The sequence below is a fragment of the Melitaea cinxia genome, chromosome 30 (assembly GCF_905220565.1).
Source record: "Melitaea cinxia chromosome 30, ilMelCinx1.1, whole genome shotgun sequence".
In the NCBI taxonomy this organism is placed as follows: Eukaryota; Metazoa; Arthropoda; class Insecta; order Lepidoptera; family Nymphalidae; genus Melitaea; species Melitaea cinxia.
The window spans coordinates 2,915,011-2,942,180 of record NC_059423.1 but is presented as its reverse complement, the minus strand read 5'-3'; the positions used below and the strand labels follow the sequence as shown (position 1 = coordinate 2,942,180).

The 27,170-nt window shown below is 32.8% G+C and overlaps 1 protein-coding gene across 1 annotated transcript; it reads left to right on the top strand.

Moving 5' to 3' along the window:
• Positions 1–24,076, top strand: LOC123668206 (lachesin). Its single transcript, XM_045601994.1, has 12 exons — positions 1–37; positions 572–653; positions 9,379–9,491; positions 11,381–11,389; positions 15,288–15,389; positions 16,093–16,249; positions 17,744–17,843; positions 18,168–18,324; positions 18,661–18,767; positions 20,027–20,166; positions 21,382–21,499; positions 23,818–24,076. Exons 2-12 carry the CDS (start codon positions 599–601, stop codon positions 23,837–23,839), a joined length of 1,080 nt encoding a protein of 359 aa, XP_045457950.1. The 5' UTR covers positions 1–37; positions 572–598; the 3' UTR covers positions 23,840–24,076.
• The last annotated feature ends 3,094 nt before the right edge of the window (positions 24,077–27,170 follow it).

Sequence of the window (27,170 nt, the reverse complement as noted above, 5' to 3'; positions counted from 1 at the left end):
ATATACAATACGAAAGTTTCTTCCGTGAAGTAGTGAGGTGTAGCCATGCGAACTTTATATCACTGAAAAGAAAAGAGAGATATATATCATTTTGATCTTAGGATATATATCACTCATTTAGCTCTTCAGCTCATTTAGCTCAGTGAAATAATTTTATAAAGTAACCAAAATGCAAATATCACTCATTTAGCTCTTCAGCTCATTTAGCTCAGTGAAATAATTTTATAAAGCAACCAAAATGCAACCTTATGTTGTTGTAAAAAAATACTTTATCGCTTGTTCAAAGCAAGACGGTTGAGTCTATGACCTTGTGAAATATGAATCGAAAAGATACAGAGCCATAACTAACTATCTCTCTCTTTCGCATGATAAACGCCATCGTCCGATCGAGTGGCTCACTAGCTCAGTCTCGTTTACTCCCGCTCAGTACGTCAGTCTCTCGAAAATGAATCATAAGACTAGTGAGCTGGAGATATATTTGAAACGTAAGTGAGCTGATGAGAGACTAGCTCACTTGAAAAGATATGTTTCATTTGTATCACTCACTCATGAGTTACCCAAGTCTAGTGAGGTGTGGTGTGTTGTAGCGTTGTTTACAATGGCGTGCTTTATATTCAAATATTTTACTATTATACTCTGCATTTTGACTTTTGGTAAGTTAAAATTAAATTATTTTAAATACTATCTTATTAAGTAGACCTTATTACATTGTTAAAACAAGTTCATAATATAATAGAACACTAAGATTTAAATATTTCAATTGTTGGTGTTTACTACTTGTGACGACATATAAACGTTTACCGACACACCCTATTTAGCATGTTTTTCAAAATAAAATCGTTTTGGTTAAATGTACAACACGTGTCAGTATAAAATTAGGCCTAAGCATATTTGCATCATAAGCAAAAAAAATATATATATAGAGAATTACTTCTTCTGAGTAACAAATACTCTTTTATTTTGGAAGTATTAGTAAAACTAGTAATTATATCTCCAATTAAAGTAAAACCGGCGGGAATCAAATATATCGATCCGTTTTCACGCATCATTGCCGACAGACGGAAAGAGGGTGAATTTTGTCATACAGTAACGTGATAGCTTTTATTTAAAACACCCCTAATTTGTTTCTGCAATTCGTCAAGCTATTTAAACGATTATGTGATAATATCTAAACCGGTATGTTCATATTAGCATAATTATATTTATGTGAACTGACCTGCTAGATTTGTTTCTATGTAAAAGTTATGATTATATTTTATTATTCGGAACATAAATTTAAGATTGAAATTAAAACTAAGAATGAACTTTTCTACAGCATTTATTTAAAATTTTAACAAATAAAATAGTTAAATGTTTCATAGGCCAACATTTATTTTTCATACAGCTAAGTTATATGGGGGCGAGAATTAAGGGGGCTAATAACATATATGGCAAAAAAACGTTTGCGGGGTCAGCTAGTAAAAAAATATAATGGAATGATGGAACCAATTAACTCTAAAATCAAAGCATATAGTGACACTTGCTATTAGTGTCAGTACAGTAAATGCAAATATACTTTCATACCTATATCACGCTACAATTAAAAGTGCTGTATGGCCACACTCTCAGCGTCACCATAGTTTGGTTGTTTAACATGATTACACCTTCCATATTATTATTTATTTAACAATTTATGTACTCTACGATAGCCATAGGACATAGCTCTTATAAACAATGCTAGTACAAAGGCACTACTTATCCCATGATGGAATCTCTTCCAGTAGTCCACAGGAAAATTATAAAACAGTCGCAATATTAGCGTGTACGATCTTAACATATTAAGAATAAAAATATAATATAATTTTTTATACTATGCACTAAAAAGGTCATGCAAAATTGACATGAGCCAAAAATTGTGGTTTTTTTATTTTAATGTATGTCTGTTTCTTGCTGGCAAATCATGCCAATACTGGATACTACGTATGGATTTACTAAAATGTAACATTACTGAGGTCTAAGACACCGCCTACTTTTTAACCTAAAACTCAGTAAAACATGTTAAAAAAAATTCATAACTATAAACTGTAAAGTAATGACTGTAATAATCTCACGCCTTAGTAAAGACTTCATGTTCTACTAAGATGTGATAAAATCCTCATCCTTCACAATTCTTAACTCTACTATGTACTCCTAAGATGAAAGCTAAATAATACTCCTTTCAAGCAGTGGTGAGTAAGGTGACCAGAAATCCTGGGGATTAGGTTTTGTCAACATGCTTGCGATCCTTTTGGTATTGTAGGTGTCTATAAGCTAATGGTAACCGCCTACCATCAGGTGAGCTGTACGCTTGTTCGCCAACCTAATTTTATGACAAAAAAAAAATAGGTACAGCAAAAATAGTAATTATTATAGGCATTTATACTTTGAAAACCGTGATTAAAATAGAGCTTACTATGAACTCAAATAAAAATGCTTAATAAGTATTGATCTAGATTTAATTTTTACTTAATGGTGATATTATTGATTCTACTAGTAATAGAAAAATATAAATATTATTTGGTATTTTTTGTGTATTTTTTTTTTTTTTTTTTTTTGTAAAATATGAATCAGGTGATAATAAAAAAATAATTGTTCTTTTACTAAATAATAATTAGTTCAGCAGTTAGTACATTAATTAAACAAGCTTTGTTCAATTATTGCAATTAAACTCAGTTGAATTGACGAGTGTTCTTTGAATCATTATGTTAAAATTGTTGTTTTCAACATAAATAATGATAACATAAAAAATATTAATTATATTAAAAATTATTTATAAATATAATAAAATGGTATAAACCGGAATAAACTCAAAAAGTACTGCATGGATTTACTTCAAATTTGGCACAAATATTATTAAGAAGTCGGGACAACATGTAGACTACATATTATCACGCTATCACCTACGGGGAACGAACAGTGAACCTTTATTTCTTCAACGCATTCTGTAACAACGTGTAATCTAACGACGCATATTTGAATGTTGTTGTTATTATGTTAATAACCATGTCATAAGCTAGCTTCACACTATAAATAAAGACATTCTGTAGTATATTTAGTATCAGCATTGCACCCATGCGAAGCCAGGGCGGGTCGCTAGTCTATATATAAATAATCATAAATAAGTTTATCTACACTAATGTTGTAACATTCTACTTATGTTTCCAATACTTGACTTATAATTACTACTGTTATAGCGCAGACAACAAAACACTCAATTTAAGCTATTTCACATGATGATATAATATCGTAAAATCTCATTATAACATCGCGCGCATGCGCGCAGCTGCGCTCTCATTGGTTAGATTTTAATGGCGGCAAAATCACTGTGACTGTCTGTGACAATACACGTACGCGTGAATTTAATTTAATAAATTAAAAGTTAAAAATGGATAGCGACGATGATATTTGTACGCCTCCGGATATTCTAGAATTGGCAACAAAATTAACTCACAATCTTTTGCCAGAAAAATCTAAAAAATTATATGAAAAAGAATATAATAACTTTTTGGCATGGAAGATCGAAAAGAAAACTACATCATTTTCTGAAAATGTCATTCTTGCGTATCTCAAAGACCTCTCCGACAAATTCAAGCCATCTTCTATGTGGGCTAAATATTCTATGCTCAAGTCCACACTAAGTATCTACAACAATATTGATATCACGAAGTATTCAAAAGTCATAGCGTTCCTGAAACGCAGTTCAGAAGGACACAAGGAAAAAAAGTCCTTGACGTTTACATCAGGTCAAATAAAGATGTTCCTGGAAGATTCACCAGATATTTTGTATCTTTTTGAAAAGGTAAGTGTATTTTAGTTCTGTTATTTAATCTACCTAGTACTTACGTACTACACACGCAAGTTATCTAGACACTCCGTTTAAGCGCTTTGTGTATAAATTTGGTAGTAGGTACCTACACTTTACTACTTCATAAATCATAGTTTTTGCCTTGGCTATGTACCTCAAGCTTATTATATCGTTTATTGTTACAGGTTGCACTAATCTTCGGCATAATGGGGGCATGCCGAAGGCAAGAGCTATACAACATCCAGTTCGATGAAGTCTCTAACATAGATGTCAGTACAATCATGGTGAAAGTTTCGAAAACAAAAACGAAAATAGATCGTTCTTTTGTTGTGACGGGCAACTGCTATGCCGTATGTAAAAAATACATGGAACTTCGACCAACCCCCTGTCGAAACCCTGCCTTTTTCTTGAGCTATAGATCGGGTAAGTGCGTCGATCAAAGAACTGGTATTAATAAATTTGGTGCTCTGGGAAAAACTATCGCAAGTTTTCTGAATCTGCCTAACCCAGCGTTGTACACGGGGCATTGCTTCCGGCGCACCTCGGCGACCCTTCTCATAGATAGCGGTGGTGATTTGACCGCACTGAAACGACACGGAGGGTGGAAGTCTTCTACTGTGGCTAAAAGCTACATTGATGAGTCTTTAATGAATAAAATTGAAATCTCAAATACGATCTTGAACAGTATAGAAAACAAGACGAATGAAGTAATTATAAATATTCCGACTCCGTCTACGAGCTCTACTGCTTGCCCCGCGACCGCTACAGCTGCTGGATCAATAATTAACATTAACTTTCAGAAATGTACCATCCAAAATTTGAACAATTATTATAAATAAACTATTGTCAGCTTTTACTCTTGTTGTTTGATTAATTGCATTAGTGAAGATAAAGTAGTGTATGCAACTGCATATAACACGGGTATTAAAACACTCGTTACTATTATGAAACTCGCTGCGCTCGTTTCATAAACTCACACTCGTGTTTTAATACCCTTCATTATATGACAGTTGCATAAACTACTAATAATAAACTTATCTTGTTTTTATAGCTTTTTTATAACAATAATATTATTGTAATGTTTTAATGTCGATGATAATATTCTTGTTGTATTCCAAATTAAATGTCCGAAGTTATGAGTTTATGGTATTAATTTTTAGTTTTATAGTTATTTAAACATACCAGGAGGTATCACTTTTGTTCACTACTTCTTAGCTTGTTCTTTTCATTGATTAATTTTGCTAATTCTAAAACCAGACAAATAATGAAAATTGCAAAAATTTAAGAGTTGCTTGTGATCTTGTGGCTCATATACCTAATTTTCCATTGTCTCGGTAACAAAAAGTACTTGTAATACACTGCTCAGTAAAGGAAGCTAGTTAAAATATGTTTATTATTTAGTATTTTTAGCATAGTTATAATAAAACTGAAAAATCTTGTTGCTACATGTACAAATATCCTTTATTGTACATTAACCTTTTGACCGCCGTAGTCACCTATACTTGACAAGGGCTCGCGAGTCCTGTGCGCCAGCGACGTCTATAGGTGACAAAAAACCCGGACCACAAAAATATTAAATAAATATTTCTAGTATTTTAATTCAACATTTCTGAAAATAGAATATCCCTGCAACATTTGAGTATAAAAAACAAGTCTTTTAGAGCTACGCGTACTGAGAAACATTGAAATAAAAACATTCATTCTTATTCCACGTAAATGATATGTCCAGAACGCCGAAGTCGTCTATAGTTGACCGCTAGGGATGTGACGCAAGAGGTATAAATAAATAATTAAATATTTACAACATACACACACGGTCATCTGTTCCTAAAGTAAGCAATTTAATGCTCGTGTTATAGGTAACAGCTGACTGGTATAGCTATATTTTTTTTTGATAAGGATACATATAAATAAATATATATTATACCCAGACTCGGTGGGAATCAAACCCATAACCTCCGGAGCAGAAAGCACCGCTGACCTGTAGTCACTACAAACTGCGCCAACGGGCTAGTCAAAATGGTATAGATGATTTATATATTCTTTAATGCACTTTAAAAAAATCATAATTACAAGTCATTTTTGCAATTAGCTATTCAAAATTCAACTCAAACGTGTTATATTTTCTATAAATAATTTAATATTTGAATAAAACAGAAGGTAAAAAACATAAAACTATCATCAGCTAACACATAAATAACAAATGAATAAAAAATCAAATCAACTAAAATCAATCAAATCGCCATAATAAATCTGATATCTCAAATCTGGCGCATCTCTAGCGCGTAGTCATTAATGCGTTCTCTACACGCCGTTGTCAAGTATAGACGACACGCTGATGACGTCATAAGCGAATAGCGAGAAAACTAGTGAAGTGCAAGACGAGCGATACCTTAGAACGTCGTCGCATTTTGGAAGGCGTCGATGATTTTAATAATATACAATAAAAAAAATATATATTTTTCATTTTTTTTATCTAAGGTTAAGAGCGAAATTACGATTTTCTTTCTCATTCTCAAAATCATCTGACAGCTTCAATATCATCTCTAACCCCCACTCTCATAAAAGCTTTTTTTCTAAGACCCATGTCGTGTCGTGTGTCGTGAAATATTGCTACTTACTCAGTACTGTTTTAGTACTATTTGCTACCTAAGCAAAAAAATATTTAACGCATGTAAATATTTCTTTTAAACTAAGGCTGGCATCGACCGCACCGATTATATTAATTTGCTGCATCGGATCAACTACTGAGTTGGGGAACAATGGAACACGGGGCACTATAGAACAGTGTCGATAAAAATTTGAATTCTAAACTAATTCGTGTGGTAACGCTTCGACCAATTACAGCGCGTAGGGACTCTTGAAAATCCGTAATAACTTTTTACTGGGTGTACCGATTTTGATAATTTTAAATTTTATCGAAAGCTGATGTTTATCATGTGGTCACATATAAATTTCATTGAGATCTGATATCTACTTTTTGAGTAATCTTTGATAACGCGTAGTTACTTGACTATTTTTTCGTCGATCTACGTTGTATTCGAGCAAACACAATTATTCTTGTTCAAAAGTTGAGATTTCTTTTCAAAGTACTTTCTTTTTAGTAAAAAAGTTTAAAGAATAGGTAAATGATATTTTTTTTTCATTAATTTTAATCATTTGAGACAATTGTGTGGAAAGTTCAAAAAATAACCTAAGTTTTTATAAAACTCGTTTAAAACGTTGGCCTTATGGCTATGGAACGGGGCACAGTGGAATACTGTTCTAATGAACCTTAAATAATAAACTATTATCTAATAAGATAATAATTGTGTTTGCAGGCAAACGAAATAAACTAACTTCAATTATATCGACAAGTAATACAACGTAGGTAGACGAAAAAATAGTCAAGTAAATACGCATTATCAAAGATCAATCAAAAAGTTGTAATCGGGTTTGGATGAAATTTAAATGTGACTACATGATAAACATCGGCTTTCGATTAAATTAAAAATCATCAAAATCGGTGCACCCGGTAAAAGTTTTGCAGATTTTCGAGATCTCATTATAAAATCCTGGTTTCCTTAGCATGGTATTATACCGGGGTTATCTCCTTTCCAACAAAAAAAGAATTCTCAAAATCGTTTCATAAACGACAAAGTTATCCCCGAACATAAATAAAAAAAAATATAAAATATATATCGAATCGGTCGAATTGAGTAACCTCCTCCTTTTTTGAAGTCGGTTAAAAAATTACAAATTTGAATTCGGTTAATTTTTTTCTAAATTACTTTTCATGTATATATCGATTTGATTCGAAATCGATATATAGCCTGCGGCTTCCTTGCGTGCGACACAGGACGTCTCTAAAGAGAGTTTCATAACCGTAGGTCAGCTGCGCCGTAGTCGTCCAGTCGTGACAATGACGTCATGGCGATAGAAAAGTGTTGTGCTTTACTACGATTATTTTTGTAATGTTTGTTTTTTATTTATGTTGTTGTAAGTATATATAACGAGTGCAAGATAACACAAGAAAAATATTAAAAAATAAACCTTCCTAGATTCCTTAGATTTAGATTTCCTTCCTAGTCAACGTGCCAAGTCTACTTGAGCCGACTGGTATTGCAAGAGACGATGGCAAGAGACCGGACGGTATGAGTTTGATTCCATGGAAGATGGGCCGGGTGCTGGTATGGGATGCAACCTGTTCAGACACGCTGGCCCCTTCCCATCTACATGGAACCAACAACAGAGCTGGTGCGGCTTGTGAAGCGGCGGAAAAAACAAAAGCAGACAAATACAGGGGTCTAGGCTCCGAATATGATTTTGTCCCATTCGGTGTCGAGACCCTTGGTCCGTGGGGTCCTAGTGCTATAACACTTTTTAAGGAAATATCGAAAAGGTTATTCGACGTCACAGGAGACCGAAGAGCTGGCAGCTACTTCGGACAAAGAATTAGTCTAGCTATTCAAAGGGGGAACGCTGCCAGTATCTTCGGAACCTTGCCTAAAGGGACTCCTTTTAATAATATTTTTTAATTATTATATTATGTACATATATATACTTAAGGTTTTTTAGTTTAATGTTATTTATCTAATTATTATTATTATATTTTAAAAATATTGAAATATATTGCTGAATTATTGGCGATAGTTTTAATATTTAATAATGTACGAATATTATTGTGCGTCAAAATATATTCCTAGATTATATAAGTAGTCATTTATTGCATAAAAACCAACAAAAACAAGTCACTGTGTGGTACTCGATAACGACTCTTGGCAGCACTATTTTTTTCGTAGGTATTTTTGTTTATTTTATGCCTTGGCGTACAGGGCACGGGAATGGTTTTGTTTTGGTCACGTTTGAGGCGTGGCGGTCAAAAGGTTAAGGACTGTTGAGACGACCCACAGATACATATATATATATATATACCCAGTAAAAAAAAGTCGGAACCTAGTTTATGTGTCTTTGGAAGTTTTTTATATCATACTACTTATTCTTCAATTGAAATACTTTATCATATATATAATAGGTTAAGATATTTGCCTCCTTTTTATAAAAAAAAATCTCACAATTACTCCACATAAGTTATATATCATTTTATAGATAATTGCTTGCTCTACCGCCATCAACAACTGAAAAAATTATTAATGCTCTTGTTTTTCTAAACTAATTAATTATTAAAATTGTATATATGACGGCTTTAATTTTGAAACAACGTCAACACGATTTTCGGTCGGATTTTTGTTCAATTTCAAATCAACTCACGTATAAATACTTTTTGTAATTTTGTACTAAGTTCTACTAAATACTAAGTCCTAACTTTATGGTTCTTTCCAAATGACAATCTAAAAGTTGTATTTTTTAATTGGAGAGAATCAGGTTCTAATATCTTATTTTGCCTCTTGCCTTTAAAGTCTATAAGTTACTTATCTCTAAGATAAATTTTCCACAACTAGTGAAATAGACCCGATGAGTAGGAGGCGTCAAAATATTTATAAAAATACAAATATCTATCAATTATCTTTGTTAAAGTGTAAAATTAATGTATATGTATACTTTTTTATTCGCAGTCAATTGCCAGAGGACTCCAACCATCTCTCATATGACTCAAGAACAGATAAGAGATATCGGAGGCCAGGTCGACCTGGACTGCTCCGTGCACTATGCACAGGACTACCCGGTTGTGTGGGTAAGTGGCGGGAAAAACTTATAAACTACATATAATATCACTCATAATATTAAAACACAAAAAAAATATTTTACAAAGAAGATTATAAATGACATAAAATAAAAATAAAATAATCTTGCTTAATAATTATTTACTAAAAAAATTTACTTCTTAAGCTCACGTAATAAAAATTGATACTCTCATTTAATCAGAAAGTGTTGTAGGATAACAATGTCTTAGCTAAATTGTCGGGGCCTCCAATTTAGCGAAGGAGCTATTTAAGAGCCATTTCACAAAAATCGGTAACAATCCGCGAAATTGTAATATTTTGACGTCGTTAATCTCAGTGTTGGATGCAATAATGTAATTTATATTCTTGAAATATAATAGAGCAACCTTTGTTGTAGTCCATAGTCAGATCAGAATTTTGATTTATATTATGTGTATAAAATTATTAACCTTTTCATCAGCCTCCTCCCTGGGTAAACGGTCGCAATGTATACTTTAAAGTCCTACTTTTCAATAACCTCTACGTTGAAACCATTTTAAAAAAATATCATAATATGTGGAATATAATTTTGTTGTCCACTATCATAGATTTTTATTCCATTTGTATCTCTATTAAACGATAAAAAAAATTTAAAGTTACGAATATTTTCCAAATAAGTACAATTTTAAAAGCGATATTTCTCTTAGAAAACTAAGAAATTTTAACGAACTATCTTCATCAAAGTAAACTTACATCATTAAGGAATACAAAAAAAATAATTAAAAGATGTAATTATTTTTAATACATTTTATATTAAATAATAAAAAGATAGTATATATTGCCACGCATCAAGCCCGGTAAATCAGTCGAGCGCTAGCGCTCTTAGAGGTAAGGTCCACGCCAAATTCTGCGCAGCCGTCTCTTTCGCTCACACGCGCCAAGCGCCTGTTGTTATAGCGGATAAAACGCATTTGATACTTTCATAATAAAATATAAATAAAATAAACATATTACGAAAATGACTGTAAAATAGTATAATGATAATTTCTGTAAACAAATGGATAATTTAATTTTCTTTTCTCACACTATCAATACAAATAGGCATTTCAATCTGTTTGTCTTGTTATTTGTTAATTAATATGTTTGTCGGTGTCGATGTCATTAAATGCTTTTTTATTCATATCGTAAATATTAGATTCATTCGTAAACTGAAAAAACTAACTCAATTTAAAAAAATTGTTTCATTAAATTGATTTTTTTTATTTTATTTTAAATTTATTGACTGTTGTTATATAACATACTTGAAATTTTTAACAAATTAATTATGTAAAAAACATTTTATACCATAGTTATAATTTTTATTATACATCAGAAAATGATCACGATGGTCTTTTGGTTGTCACACTATACGTACTAGCACAAAGATACATATATTATAAATTTTTAAGAAAATAAACTTCAAAAGCGAATAAGTTTTCCAAAACAATTGAAAAGTTGAAAACGTCTTCATTTTTGTATAAAATCAATTTAAAACACACGATTAGTTCCAAACTTTCCAATTGCTTTATTGACAATAACAATTGAAGGGAAATTGAGGCAGTTGTAATGATTTAATTTTTAACCGACTTCCAAAAAAGGAGGAGGTTCTCAATTCGACTGTATTTTTTTTTAATGCATGTTACATCAGAACTTTTGACCGTGTGGACCGATTTCGACAAAATTTTTTTTAATCGAAAGGTGGTGTGTGCCAATTGGTCCCATTTAAATTTATTTGAGATCTAACAACTACTTTTCGAGTTATATCTAATAATGCGTTTTTACTTGACGCTTTTTTCGTCGATCTACGTTGTATTATACCGCATAACTTTCTACTGGATGTACCGATTTTGATAATTCTTTTTTTGTTGGAAAGGAGATATTCCTAGTTTAGTACCATAATAAGGAAACCAGGATCTGATGATGGGATCCTAGAGAAATCGAGGGAAACTCTTGAAAATCCGCAATAACTTTTTACTGGGTGTACCGATTTTAATAATTTTTAATTTAATCGAAAGCTGATGTTTGTCATGTGGTCATATATAAATTTTATTGAGATCTGATAACTACTTTTTGAGTAATCTTTGATAACGCGTAGTTACTTGACTATTTTTTCGTCGATCTACGTTGTATTACTCGTCGATGTAATTGAAGTCGGTTTTTTTTCGTTTGCTAGCAAACACAATTATTTAAGTTTCTAGTATTTAAGTCATCAAGTTATCGTAAACATAGTTGGTACCCTATTGCCACCATCAGTAAAAGCCAATTAAAATTTCCATCAATTTTATTTATCGTGTTATTCCTATCTTTCATATTGTAAAATAAAGTAATGAATAAATAAGTAAATAAAAACAATGGGGGGAAAAGTCACAAACATTTCATTTCATACATTAGCTGTGCTCTATTCACATTTGACCCGCGTTAATTTAAAGTTAAACGTACATTCCAACACAAAGAACTTCTCCATTCGAACTAGTTGTAAGATTAGCGCTTTCAAACAGACAGATTCTTCAGCTTTATAATATTAGTATAGATTGGAGAAGTCTGGGGATGGAAAGTCATAGTAAATATTTTCGTACCCATTCCCATATAAATATTTAATAGTAACACAAAACTGTCAACATAAATTAAAACGCAATTAATAATCCACTCCAACATTCATTGATAGGATATAACTTTTTAAATTATACCTTGAACCCGAACCCTTGATAAGGTCAACGAATATAACTTACATAATTGTGTTTGCTCGCAAACGAAAAAAAAACCGACTTCAATTACATCGAAGAGTAATACAACGTAGATCGACGAAAAAATAGTAATACTTTGTTCGTATTCCATATAACGCGACATTATAAAATTGTAGAATTATATAATGTTCTACTGTTATTTCTAACATTTTGTTAGCGATTGTAGGCAGAAATTTCATAAAAGGCCCGTCGTCGATTCGCGCGAAGCGCTGACATCGCTTATTACGGCGGGTTTTTTAGTTGAAGCGGATTTATATTGAATTACGGTTTATGTCTTTTTTATTAAAAATATGTAATGTTCATGTTTTCACACAGCTCCGATGCACGACTGGAGTTTACCCCTTCAGATCAACTGTCTAAATAGGCACAAAAAGGCTTACTAGTCTAAGAAATATATTATTACTATATCAAATTGTAAATAAATGAATGCAATAACGCCATCTATCGGAACCTAATTGCGTTATTAGAAAACGTCTGAACGCCATCTCTAACAAGGTCATTCGTTGAGTAGATTTTACTGTTCAATTTTTTCATTCCGGGGCCTTAAATGAAAATCGATTCTTAAGGAGAAAACTCCAAAAACAGTCAAGTAAATACGCCATATCAGATATAGCTCAAAAATTTCGAGTCAAATCTCAATTATATTTAAATGGGACCACATGACAAGCACCACCTATCGATTAAAAAAAGAATCATCGATATCGGTCCACCCAGTAAAATTGTAATGAGGTTAATATAACGTTGGTCGACGTAAAATAGCCAAGTAAATACCCAGTATTAGCGATAACTCAAAAATTAAAAGCTCAAATATATTTATAACGAATAAACTGCTACTCTCTACTCTAGTGGAATATTGTAATTTGATCGATAGTGAACGAAGTAATTTCATAACATTTTGATAGATGGCGTTGTGGCAAAGTATTGAACATGACCACAGTCGTCTTAACATCGTCATGTAAATACGTGTCATCAAAGATTACTCAAAAATTGCTCATTATATCTCAATCATATTTAAAACGGACGACATGACAAGTATTAGCTTTTGATTTATACAAAAAAGATCAAAATCAGTGCACCCAGTAAAAAGATATAACGTATAATACAACGTAGGGTGACGAAAAAACCGTCAAGTAAATACGCAATATTAGATATAACTCACAAATTACGAATCAAATCTCAATTAAATTTGAATGGGACCACGTGACGAATAGTAGCTTTTAATTTATATAAGAAACGTCAAAATCGGTGCACCCAGTAAAAAGTTATGAGGTATAATACCTACAACGTAAGGTGACGAAAATAATGTCAAGTAAATACGCGTTATCAAAGATTAATCAAAAAGTAGTTATCAGATCTCGATAAAATTTATATGTGACCACATGATAAACATCAGCTTTCGATTAATGTAAAAATTATCAAAATCGATACACCCAGTAAAAAGTTATTGCGGATTTTCAAGAGTTTCTCTCGATTTCTCTGGGATCCCATCATCAGATCCTGGTTTCCTTATCATGGTACCAAACTAGGGATATCCCCTTTCTAACAAAAAAAGAATTATCAAAATCGGTACATCCAGTAGAAAGTTATGCGGTATAATACAACGTAGGTCGACGAAAAAAGCGTCAAGTAAAAACACATTATTAGATATAGCTCGAAAAGTAGTTGTTAGATCTCAAATAAATTTAAATGGGACCAATTGGCACACACCACCTTTCGATTAAAACAAAATTTGTCGAAATCGGTCCACACGGGCAAAAGTTCTGATGTAACATACATAAAAAAAAAAAAAAAAAAAAAAAAAAAAAATACAGTCGAATTGAGAACCTCCTCCTTTTTTGGAAGTCGGTTAAAAAGTCATTGAAAGCTATTTAATAATAACGACATCGACGTGTCAATAACCTCCGAATTAAATGGTCCAGTGGTCAATGGGTCCATTGATAAGGAAATGATATTATAGATTGATTCCATTGTAAATAAACCCGCATCGATTTTATGAATGTCAGACATAATAGTTTTATTGAGTATACGTGCTAAGGTACTTAAATATAAATATTTTATATCTTCGATTTTGTGTTTCTTGAGAAAATACATCTTTCAATGATCGTAGCAAGTGGAAAGAAGAGGTCTCTGCCTACCCCTACGGGAAAGAGGCGTGATTATATGTATGTATGTTTCACTTTAACTTTGTTTCGTGTGTTACCTTAACAAATTGAAGTAGATTTTTTCGTTTAACATCATTATACATTGAAAATACTGAACCGATTTTGATATATTTTTTTACTATACAGCTAAATAACAATAACAGTAAGGAAGAGAGATTTGTGGGGGTCGGGGGGGGTCACAATGAGCTTGCGATACTTCTGATTTTGCAGGCGTCTATAGGCTACGGTAACCGCTAACCATCAGGTGGACCGTTGTTTGCCACTTACATAAAATAAAAACAAAAACTAAATGACTAACATTATCAAAATAATGTGCAGCAGACAAAACGAGCCTCAACGCTATAACAGCATCTCAGCAATGTCATCTCGATTGATAATGGGCCGTAAATGTTTGCCGACCTTAGTCGTTTTAAAAAATTCCTATCAAAACATATATTCAAGATAAACTGTATCAGCAACCGTTCAAAAAGGTTAATTGTGTTTGCTCGCAAACGAAAAAAACCGACTTCTATTACATCGACAAGTATTACAACGTAAGTAGACGAAAAAAATTAACAAACGTACTAGTCGTCACTAAAATTTTCGAGGGTTTTCCTCGATTTCTCTGGGATTTCCATCATCAGGTCCTGGTTTCCTTATCATGGTACCACACTTGGGATATCACCTTTCCAACAAAAAAAAGAATTATTATCAAAATCGGTTCGTAAAAGACGAAGTTATCTCCGAACATACATAAAAATATATATAAGAGATATATATACGGCCGAATTGAGTACCCTCCTCCTTTTTTAAAGTCGGTTAAAAACCGGTAACAATAAAGTATGTAATAGCAAATAATATTTTCTCGTTATTTCAGATTAAGTATGATCGTTATAAGTCTACAGAATCTCTGCCTTTGTCTTCCAACTCTGGTTTAATCATTCGCGACTCGAGATTCTCCCTACGTTATGACGACGCATCTGCTACTTATACTCTAACTGTAAGTAGAAATTTCATAAAATTACTTTTTTTGTGTAAAACTAACACAAACAGGACCATCCAACAGCTGGCTTTGAAATACAATTGGTGCGACAAAACCAGCCCTGCGGTCACCAACCCGCCTGCCCAGCGTGGTGACTATGGGCAACACACATGAGTTCACACCATTTTTGGTGCGAACTTGTGGAAGCGTCATGCTCATAATTTGGAGCAGCTCGACTGCGGAAGTACCTGACTTGACCTTACAGAAGATCAAAGCTAAATAATACTGTTTTTAATCAAGTGTTGTATCCCTGTAGTAAGGTGACTGGAGCTCCTGTGGAGGATTTGGGATAGGGTACGCAACACAAGCATTCCAGACGTCTACAAGCTACTATAGCTTATAATGTCTAAGCATTTTAATGATTCAGCTAAATTCTCGAACCATCCTTAGTTTGATTTTGTTTAACTCTCAAACTGTTAAATAATATAGCACTCTTTATTTGTTAATTGTAAAAACTTCTAAATGGCTTTTACTTTTTATTTGGATTTCTAATTTGTTATGTATAGCTGTAAGTTTTTCTGAATAAATAAAATAAATAAATATATCTTACAACCAAGAGCAGGGTTGGGAATCGAATCCACTGTCCACGAAAAAGAAAGCAGATTCGATGCAAGCTGCAACGGTCTAGTCAATTTAATATTTATTTTTTCTACTTTTTTAGATCAAAGACATTCAAGAAACCGACGCGGGTTGGTACCAGTGTCAAGTTATAATGTCAGTAAACAATAAGATAACGGCTGAAGTTGAACTCCAAGTTAGAAGACCCCCTATCATATCTGACAACTCCACACGGTCCATTGTGGCCAGTGAAGGAGAAAGTAAGATTATACATTTGTTTTTCTATACTTATAAAAAAAACTATCTTTTTTTAACCGACTTCCAAAAAAGGAGGAGGTTCTCAATTCGACTGTTTTTTTTTTTTAATGTATGTTACATCAGAACTTTTGACTCGGTGGAGCGATTTCGACAAATTTTCTTTTAATCGAAAGGTGGTGTGTGCCAATTGGTCCCATTTAAATTTATTTGAGATCTAATAACTACTTTTCGAGCTATATCTAATAATGCGTTTTTACTTGACGCTTTTTTCGTCGACCTACGTTGTATTATACCGCATAACTTTCTACTGGATGTACGGATTTTGATAATTCTTTTTTTGTTAGAAAGGAGATATCCCAAGCTTAGTACCATGATAAGGAAACCAGGATCTGATGATGGGATCCTAGAGAAATCGAGGGAAACTCTTGAAAATCCGCAATAACTTTTTACTAGGTGTACCGATTTTGATAATTTTTAATTTAATGTAAAGCTGATGTTCATCATGTGGTTACGTATAAATTTTATCGAGATCTGATAACTACTTTTTGAGTAATCTTTGATAACGCGTATTTACTTGACAATTTTTTCGTCGATCTACGTTGTATTACTTGTCAATGTAATTGAAGTCGGTTTTTTTTCGTTTGTCTGCAAACACAATAATTTTAATTTTTGTTGCTTTAAACTAAGTGTCCTGCCGGGTTAATCTCTTGAAGTTTTTAGCAACTCCAACCCGACCCCTCAAGTATATATTGTGGTGGCTTTAGATTATAATTTTTGTGTCTGTCTTTTTTTTAATTTAAAAATTTGATCCACGGGCTTAAAATGCCCATGCCTTTTGTTAATCATGCATGCATTATAATAATACCACAGGCGATTTTTCTTTATTACTACAGATCGACAGTCCTGTGACTCCCTAGTGAAACTAGGACGTGGCCCGACGCTGACAGTTTTTTTTCTGTCCGTCTGTCCCTCCGTCGGTCTGTCTGTCCCTCCCTCTGTCTGTCTGTCTGTCTGTCCCTCCGTCTGTCTGTCCCTCCGTCTGTCTGTCTGTCTGTCTGTCCCTCCGTCTGTCTGTCTGTCTGTCCCTCCGTCTGTCTGTCCCTCCGTCTGTCTGTCAGTCCCTCTATCTGTCTGTCTGTCCCTCCGTCCGTCCGTCCGTCCGTCCGTCCGTCCGTCCGTCCGTCCGTCCGTCCGTCCGTCCGTCCGTCCGTCCGTCCGTCCGTCCGTCCGTCCGTCCGTCCGTCCGTCCGTCCGTCCGTCCGTCCGTCCGTCCGTCCGTCCGTCCGTCCGTCCGTCCGTCCGTCCGTCCGTCCGTCCGTCTGTCTGTCTGTCTGTCTGTCTGTCTGTCTAAACTTTCCGCGTGTGATGACACCTTCTTGCGTTTGACAAGACAGGGGGCGTCTGTCGGGTCGGCTTCTTATTTGTATATTTATAGCGTTTACCTTAGTATGAATATCATTTATAAAAATAAAATAAAAATAATACCATTGTTTCAGGTGCTCAAATGGAATGTTATGCGGGCGGTTTTCCCTCACCAAAGATCTCATGGCGTCGCGAGAACAACGCCATCTTACCGACTGGTGGCTCCATCTATCGGTAAAGACTAATTTTTTGTATATTTTAACAGCCGCCGTGGTGGATTAAGCTCCAATCCTTCCTATATGGAGAAAGTTGCCTATGCCCAGTAATGGGATGTTAAGGCTGAATCGTAATTGTAATACTTTAAGGTTAGCAAAATAGTATAAGACTCACCTGATGATAATCATTTATAGGCTATGGACACTTGCAACACTAGAACCTACCCCTGACTCTCCCTTGGACCTTACTAACCACTCAGTGTTATTTAGCTGTGTAACTCATATAATTTCCTGCTTGAAATTTTCTTAATGTAATATATTATTTCTAAATCTAATTTTCCAGTGGCAACATCCTGAAAATAGCATCGGTACATAAAGAAGATCGTGGTACGTACTACTGTGTTGCTGAAAACGGAGTGGGCAAAGGAGCTCGGAGAAATATCAACTTGGAAGTGGAATTTGCACCCGTTGTTACTGTGCCTAGGCCTAGATTGGGACAGGTGATTATATCAACTCATTTAAGTTATATATTTTTATATTATGTACATTTTTTTTAATATGGCTAGGTCGGCAAACGATGTGCAGCCCTTATAATAAGCGGTTAACGTAGCCTATAGACGTCTACAGATTGATTGTTGACCTACTTGTATACATAAAAAATAATAAAAAATTATATCTGTATACATTCATCTTCGATATGCTATAAATATGTCTTAGTATCATTTATAAATCAATTTTTTTTTAACCGTTCTTTAGCTAGTTTGCAGCTACCGAGCATAATGATAATGTTAACATTTTCGTTTGCGATATATCTTTTTTTTATATAATATTTTCAGGCTTTACAATATGATATGGATTTGGAATGTCACGTAGAAGCATACCCACCTCCGGCGATATCTTGGCTTAAGGACGAAGTACAGTTATCTAATAATCAGCATTATAGGTAAATTATTTATTATATAAAATACAAAATACTACAAATTAATTTATATTTGTCTGATATTGTATATATAGGACGTTCAACTCCTACCTGGGTTCCTTAAAATGGGGGGTTCTGTAGGTATTATAGATTACGTTACACTTGAAAATAATCCTAGCATTTTTAAATTGTACTGTCTTAATTTAAGTTTTTAAAGGAGAATGGGACTTTTGGGCCAAAATGTAATGAGTAGAGATATTGTTTAAAAAATTGGTCATATTTTTTTATTTTAAAATATAAAATATCAGCTCAAGTCTGAATCTAGAAGCGGAGAAAATTGAGAAAGATAGTTTTCATCAAATTATTTGGGTATCGATTCAACTATAATCGATTACAGAATTCAAAAAGAAAATGTTTGCACCATTTAATTAACTCAAGATATTTAGATGCACAATTAAAGCTGTAAACAATAAAGTGCATTTAAATAAAGTTACATTAATATCGAAAATATCAATTAATATATCATAAACGAAAATGATTATCGATTTCGTATCGATTTAAAATAAATCATATTTTTAATGACAGCTTTGACAGCTGACTAACAGTAATACTGTGTCCGTCACTCGTTTCATGTTTACTGTTTTCCGATGCATTCTTAGTCCATTCCTGATATTTATTAATGGTTTCAAGTGTATATCAATATTTGTAGTGAGTTTTCAAACAGTCTTCACTAAATATAACAAACATTAATGCTACAATAACTTAGTGATCGGTTTTTTTATAGACATTGTAACATAACCTCACTTTTACAAAAAGTCTAATAACTCCACTCTCAGATAGCCAAAATATAGATAATTTGCAGCGAAGGATCAATAAGCCTAAATGCATTAATTGATACCATTTTCATTTTATTACATTTTGGCCCAAGAATGTATGGAATCGTATCATTCTCCTTTCGCGCCTTTACTACTTACTACAGCTGCAGAGCCTATTGTTACGGCGGACGATAATGTCTAGAACATTCTAGAAGGTGTGAGAAAGAAAAGATTCTCAAACTTTCTCGAATATCCTAGAGCCTAGCTCTCTGAATATATAAGAGCCCGGTGTCGCCCGCCAGAGTTAGTTCGATTTGAACAGCGAAACAAGCGATTTCGAAAGAAGTTATTTAAAAAAAAAATTAGGGATTGGAAATTTTTGTTAAATACCCGTGCGAAGCCGGCGGGGCGGGAAGCTAGTTTTATAAATAAAAATTAACCATTTTTTTTTATAATTTAACTCCACAGAATCTCTCACTTTGCAACAGCAGATGAGTTCACAGACACGACTCTCCGAGTGATAACTATAGAGAAACGTCAATACGGCCTGTTCACTTGCAAGGCCCAAAATAAACTCGGTACAGACGAGGGTACCGTGGAGTTATTCGGTATGTTTTTATTTATGTATTGTAAGAATTTAAGTTAAAAATGTTTAATTTATCTGTAATGTCTCTGTTCAATTCAATTTTTTCTTTTTTAATAGTATACGAAATATGTGTTAAAGAAAATAGGAAATCTTTTTATATTTTGATTTATCTTTCAATTGTACAAATAGCAAAAACGAAAATCTACTGTAATCGATTTCTTTTTTGTTTTTTTTTTTTTTTTTTTTTTTTTTCTTGCATGGAAATGTGAATAAATATGCATGTAAGCTTGCATATGCATTGCCTAATTTAGTCCAGGTTCGAATCCTGATTGATTTTGTATATTTTTTTTGATTTTTTTCTATACTTAAAGGGTTTTTTTTTTAATAATAATAATAATAATAATAATTTATTTCAGACATATGTCCATATTTTTGTTAGTTACATTTTTTCCTAATCTATGTTAGTTCCAACAAGTGTTACAAATGACAAACAAACAAATTATACCAAGTCAAAAATCAATAAAAATAACACTCAAAATCAATATACTAAAATTCAATCAAACCCAAAATTAAAATGATCACCAAATTTTTTGCATAATGCATACATTTTTTAATAACGAATGATATTTTTTTTTTCGTGGCATAAAACGTATTATGTGCGTATTCATAAAAATGACTTCAAATTTTTTTATTCAAAATTTTAACTTAAGGGCTTGGCAAATTTCAAAAAAAGGAGGAAGTTCTCAATTCGATTGATTATTTTTTTTTTTTGTATGTTACCTTAGAACTTTTTACCAGGTGGACCGATTTCGATGATCATGTAGTTCCATTTAACTTTAATAGAGATCTGACAAGTGCTTTTCGAGTTATATCTAATAATTCGTATTTACTTGACAATTTTTTCGTCGACCTACGTTGTATTATACCGTATAACGTTTTACTGGGTGTACCGATTTTGATGGTTCTTGTTTAAATCGTAAGCCGATACTTGTCACGTGATCCCATTTAAATTTGATCGATATCTAATGACTTTTTGAGTAATCTTTGATAACGCGTATTTACTTGACAATTTTTTTAGTTTGCGAGTAATTATTATTCTAGTAATATTCAAGTAATATTCCTATTTTTCATTATCATAAAAAAATTTGAGGTCAGTTTCAGTGTATCTGCATTTGTATGTCTAAGCTTAAGCTTAAAATTGATATTTTCTCCGCATGATAATTGTTTTGTCCTATAGAAATGATAATACCCGTGTGTCCGCCCGCTTGTGGCCAGACAAGATATTCGAGCTCAGCTAGTGTAAACGCCTCCGAAGTTATGGTGACCGTGCTAGCTTTGTATGTGTTTTGGATGAGGTATGTATTTGTGTTATATATGTTTTTATGTACTTGTGTTTTTTTTTTGAAGTAAAAATTCTTTACGCACATTTGACTTGGGGTATAAGCTAATGAATGCGTGAGGTGAGCGTTAGGAGAAGTGTGATCGGGCGAGGCGAACGGAAGTTGAGAGGGAGATATAAGTTAGATGGAGCTGAAGAAGTTTTAGTTCAGTCGTGTGGTCTAAAGAAGACTCGTTTAGTTTTTTTGTTTAATAGTGTTGTCAAATTTATTTAATAACTATCCGTACCCGCGAATCCACGTCCACGTGGAATTTAACAAAAAATGTTTGTTCAGTTCCCAGAGATGAAAAAAAAATGTTTTTTTGTATATGTACCGTGTATACATCCATATTATGCCCTAAGTAAAAAGCGGTTATTTTAAAATTACAAATAGACACGAATTTTATTTATTTGTATGGATGTAAAAATGTCCTGTTTTTTATGTTTATTTGATATTATGCTATGGCATATAAATGACGACCATCTGGTAAAGTGGTACCGTATTCTATTAGCAGTTTCGCAGGTAGCATGGCTTATTAATAATGATGATTTTAATTTGTTTTTTCCAGTAATATTAGTGTTTTAAATAATTTCTTCTATATAAATCAATGACTTAATTATTTATTTTTGCACGTGTTCATTATTATTGCAGTTTTAAATTACTATTGTTTGTAAATATATATATATATATATATAAGTGTGTAATATAAGAAGTATTTTGTCAATTGGTGCATATAATTTTTTCAATATATTGATAGCAATTATAAGTTCCTGGATTGAAGGATTGTACCTGTTGCGCTGGCGGTTGCGGGTTCGATCCCCGCACATGACAAACATTTGTATTGGCCACACAGGTGTTTGCCGTGGTCTGAGGGTGTTTGTGCAGTCCTTGTGGGTCTCCCCACCGTGCCTTGGAGAGCACGTTAAGCCCTCGGTCCCGGTTGTTATCACGTACACCTGATAGCAATCGTTACTCATAATAGGGAATATATCCGCCAACCCGTATTGGAGCAGCGTGGTGGATTAAGCTCTGATCCTTCTCCTACATGGGGAAAGAGGCCTATGCCCAGTAGTGGGATATTACAGGCTGAAGTGAATTATAAGTTCCAACAGGTTCGGTCGTGACGAATTTCAATAAGCCATGCAGGTGTTTGTCGTTAGAGCATTTGTGTTGTGTGACTACGTCCTACTAGAGGCATACTAGATTGATTGTGTTAAGCGTTTTTTTTTTACAAGGTCGGCAAACAAGTGTACGGCTCACCTGATGATAAGCGATTACCGTTGTAGACGCCTGCTATACCGGAAGTATGACAAGCGCGTTGCCGACCCTACCCCCAATATCTCCCCCAGGAACTACAGCTTACTCACCAACAGGAACACAACACTGCTTGGAAACAGTGTTATTTAGCTGTGATCTTCTATTTATTTATTTTTTAACCGACTTCCAAAAAAGGAGGAGGTTCTCAATTCGACTGTATTTTTTTTTTTTTATGTATGTGTTACATCAGAACTTTTGACTCGGTGGAGCGATTTCGACAAATTTTCTTTTAATCGAAAGGTGGTGTGTGCCAATTGGTCCCATTTAAATTTATTTGAGATCTAACAACTACTTTTCGAGCTATATCTAGTAATGCGTTTTTACTTGACGCTTTTTTCGTCGACCTACGTTGTATTATACCGCATAACTTTCTACTAGATGTACGGATTTTGATAATTCTTTTTTTGTTGGAAAGGAAATATTCCTAGTTTAGTACCATGATAAGGAAACCAGGATCTGATGATGGGATCCTAGAGAAATCGAGGGAAACTCTTGAAAATCCGCAATAACTTTTTACTAGGTGTACCGATTTTGATAATTCTTTTTTTGTTGGAAAGAAGATATTCCTAGTTTAGTACCATGATAGGGGAACCAGGATCTGATGATGGGATCCCAGAGAAATCGAGGGAACTTCTTGAAAATCCGCAATAACTTTTTATTAGGTTTACCGATTTTAATGATTTTTAATTTAATCGAAAGCTGAAGTTTATCATGTGGTCACATTTAAATTTCATCGAGATCTGATAACTACTTTTTGAGTAATCTTTGATAATGCGTTGTTTGATAACGTGTTGTTGTTGCGTGTTTTGATAATATTGTTGTTGCTTGACTATTTTTTCGTCGATCTACGTTGTATTACTTGTCGATGTAATTGAAGTCGGTTTTTTTTTTCGTTTGCGAGCAAAAACAATTATTATATTAATAAGTATTTTTTGTATATGTATATATTGTTTATATTATATCCTTGTTCGTTGCAGAGTCGCCAATACCAGACATTAACTACCGGGGCTTAAGGCTTGATCCAGAAATCTACGGTAACTTAGCATCACGATCGCGCTCATCATCAGTACTAATTATTACAATGATAACATACATATCTTCTAATTTAAGTATTTGAATAATAAACAATTTTTTTCTAAAAAGCTAATAATTGGTTGTGAAAAATTTTTGACAAGTGATTTTTATAATATATATATATATATTTTTTTTTTAAATTTTGTAAAACTGGCCTGTAACTAAATTCATATCGTTTTATTTAGAAGAAAGTTTATATATATAAATATTTTAGATTATAAAATTGTAATAATTGAGTATAAAATATTTTTGTGCCATTTTGATATTATACATGCAGTTATAAATATCGATTTAAAAGCAATATAAATTAACATTACATCCTCGATTATTTTCACTAAAAAAAACCATGTTATTGATGACATTTTATAAATTTCTAATTAATCATTTAAAAAAAAACTTATTCCATTTATTTAGTTTCTATGTATATTAGTTATTATAACTATTTTAATTATAATTTCTATAATAATATATTAATGCTTGTGAATCTCATCTCTTAGCTTGACAATTTTTTTTTTTTGTATTTTGTCTTAAAAATTCTTACTAGAACGATAACCATACGACTTTTTTATAACATTTATAATGAAATGCTATTATAATATAACTAATGTACTGAAACTTTAAGTAACAGTCTAAGATCCGGCTGCGAAATAAGTATATTCGTCGTGTAGGTAATCAAACTCAAAATTTTACATACATCTATGAATGCATTGATAGCAGGTTGCCAGTCGCAAAATGTCTAAATATACTTTTAATTAAAACAATATTTATTAATTTTCGCAAGAAAAAATCGTTGATTTTAGTTTTATATATATATATATATATATATATATATATATATATATATACATACATACTGGCTACCTTAAATTGAAAAGTGTTAAACATTTCTTTTTTTACAAATTTTAAGTGAAGTCTGCGTTCATCAACATATATTTATTTTGTATATAAATGGACACAAAATTCCAGTGACGTATATACATTACATGTGCGAATAGAAAAAAAAAAATAAGAAAGGCATCGACGGTCAAGCTAGAGAAATTATTTATAAAGTGAAAAAAAATTGACAGTGAAAAGCAGAATATGCGTACTTAGTACGTGTTTACTGCATTATATGCACGACAAGTGAACGTTGTGCATAATGAGCACCAAAACATGATCAGAATATAAGAATATCTTAACTGCCCTGATGAGAACCCCATCGCGACGCTGGCGCAATAGCTTTAAAGTTTCGCACAGCTGGGATTCCCCAGCCTTGTCTAACGAATGGCGTTGCGTGCTAACTCTCTTTCGCTTTATCTTTGATAAAATAGCGTTTTCAACAAATGTATATTAAAATTTAAGTTTGATCACTTACGTGATCAATGTACTGATTTTGCAGCCGGATCCCATACTACGTATAAGAAAATATTTTAAAAAATATTTCAAATTTGAATTATTAAAACGGTTTTTGTTTTGATAGCAGCCATTTTTACTTACAATTTTGCTCTACTGTCTTCATTTTACATATTATTTATTTTAATTTGAGAACAAAAATAATGATTTTTTTTAAATCTTATTTCTTATAAGATTTCCATAGCGATATACTTAAAAACAAAGATTATCTTAATTGTAACTACGTACAAATGACTTCTAGTTTAGATGTAACTTTTATAAATCTAGATATATATTCTAACATATAATACAACATTCAGACTAATGATGACTTCTTTCATATAGACTGACTTTCCTATGAGAAATCGACTGTCCCTACGTATAATATCGAAATTGAAAAAAGGCACTTTACATTTTTTACGCTGAATGATTTGTTAAGTATCGATAATGAGTATAAACTCATGAAAAATGTGATTTTTTTGTGTATTTTATAGCATTTTCTCTTTTTTTCTTTGAAAATATACATAAAAAGTAGTTTTTTCATCATTACATCATTACAGCCTATACAGTCCACTGCTCGACATAGGCCTCCACAAGTTTACGTCAAAAATAACGTGAACTCATGTGTTTTGCCCATAGTCACCACGCTGGGCAGGCGGGTTGATGACCGCAGTACTGGCTTTGTCGCACCAAAGACGCTGCTGCCCGTCTTCGGCCTGTGTATTCCAAAGCCAGCAGTTGGATGGCTATTCCGCCATTGGTCGGCTTCTTAAGTTCCAAGGTGGTTGTGGAACCTTGTTATCCCTTAGTCGCCTCTTACGACACCCACGGGAAGAGAGGGGGTGGCTAATTTCTTTAGTGCCGTAGCCACACAGCACAGTTTTTTCATGCAATAAAAAAATAGAATTTTTTTAGTTTCGATACTGTACTTAGGGACAGTCGAAATACAAAGGAAATATGACGTCAAAGGGTGTCATTGTCACTGTTAGAATAACGATATTAAAGATTTTTTATACGAATGAGCGTTAAAAGTGTAATGAAATACAAAATGTCGGTCAGTTTTAAATAAAATAGAATTTTGAAATAGAAAATAGTATAGAGAGGTCGATATCAATTAAATAATATTAGTAATGAGTGTTATTTGTATATTTTTGTACTACATATACATAGAAGATATTGTCTGTCCAGACGAAGCCTTTAAAAGTATATTCATATTAAATATCAATCATTGGTCTTAACTCTGTTTGAAATACCGATAGATACCGATACCGAACTTATACTACGCCAACTCGAATTCTCGATAAGTTGGTTTTTTAATGCGAACTTGATAAAATGTGTTTTTATATCTAATAAAAAAATTGTAAAATTGCAATGAATAAATTAACTATTAAAGATACCAAATTGCAAATAAGTTTCTTAATATAAAAGGTATCACGTTTTTACCTATTATAAGTCTCTATTGCAGTGTTTCCCAAAGTGGGCGATAACGCCCCCTTGTGGGCGCTGCAGTACTAATGGGGAGACCAGAAAAAAAAAATGGTGCCGTTGTGTAGAGGCTTGGGGGGCGATTTATCATTTAATCTATTAGGACTCTCGACTACAACTTGTGAACATCAACTAATATTCATTAAAAGATTGCTCAAAGGGGGCACTATAAAATAATTTATTCTCTTTGTGGGCTGTAAACAAAATAAGTTTGGGAACCCCTGCTCTAATGTAAAGTTCTCTTTTATGAGTTAGCTTAGTATAAATTGCTGGTGTCGATTTGAGACTTGTCTTTATTAATAAAAAGTTAAAACAAAGTCAATTATCAAACTTCTAAATATTACAATATACAATACATTAGACAATAATAAAATAAATTTTAATGGTAATTATACACAGA

Excerpts from the sequence above, each read along its gene's own strand:
- LOC123668206 (XM_045601994.1), top strand. The coding sequence starts at position 599 with ATGGCGTGCTTTATATTCAAATATTTTACTATTATACTCTGCATTTTG. Across the intron at positions 18,325-18,660 it reads CTAGGCCTAGATTGGGACAG|GCTTTACAATATGATATGGA; the intron begins GTGATTATATCA and ends TAATATTTTCAG. Across the intron at positions 20,167-21,381 it reads GGGTACCGTGGAGTTATTCG|AAATGATAATACCCGTGTGT; the intron begins GTATGTTTTTAT and ends TTTGTCCTATAG.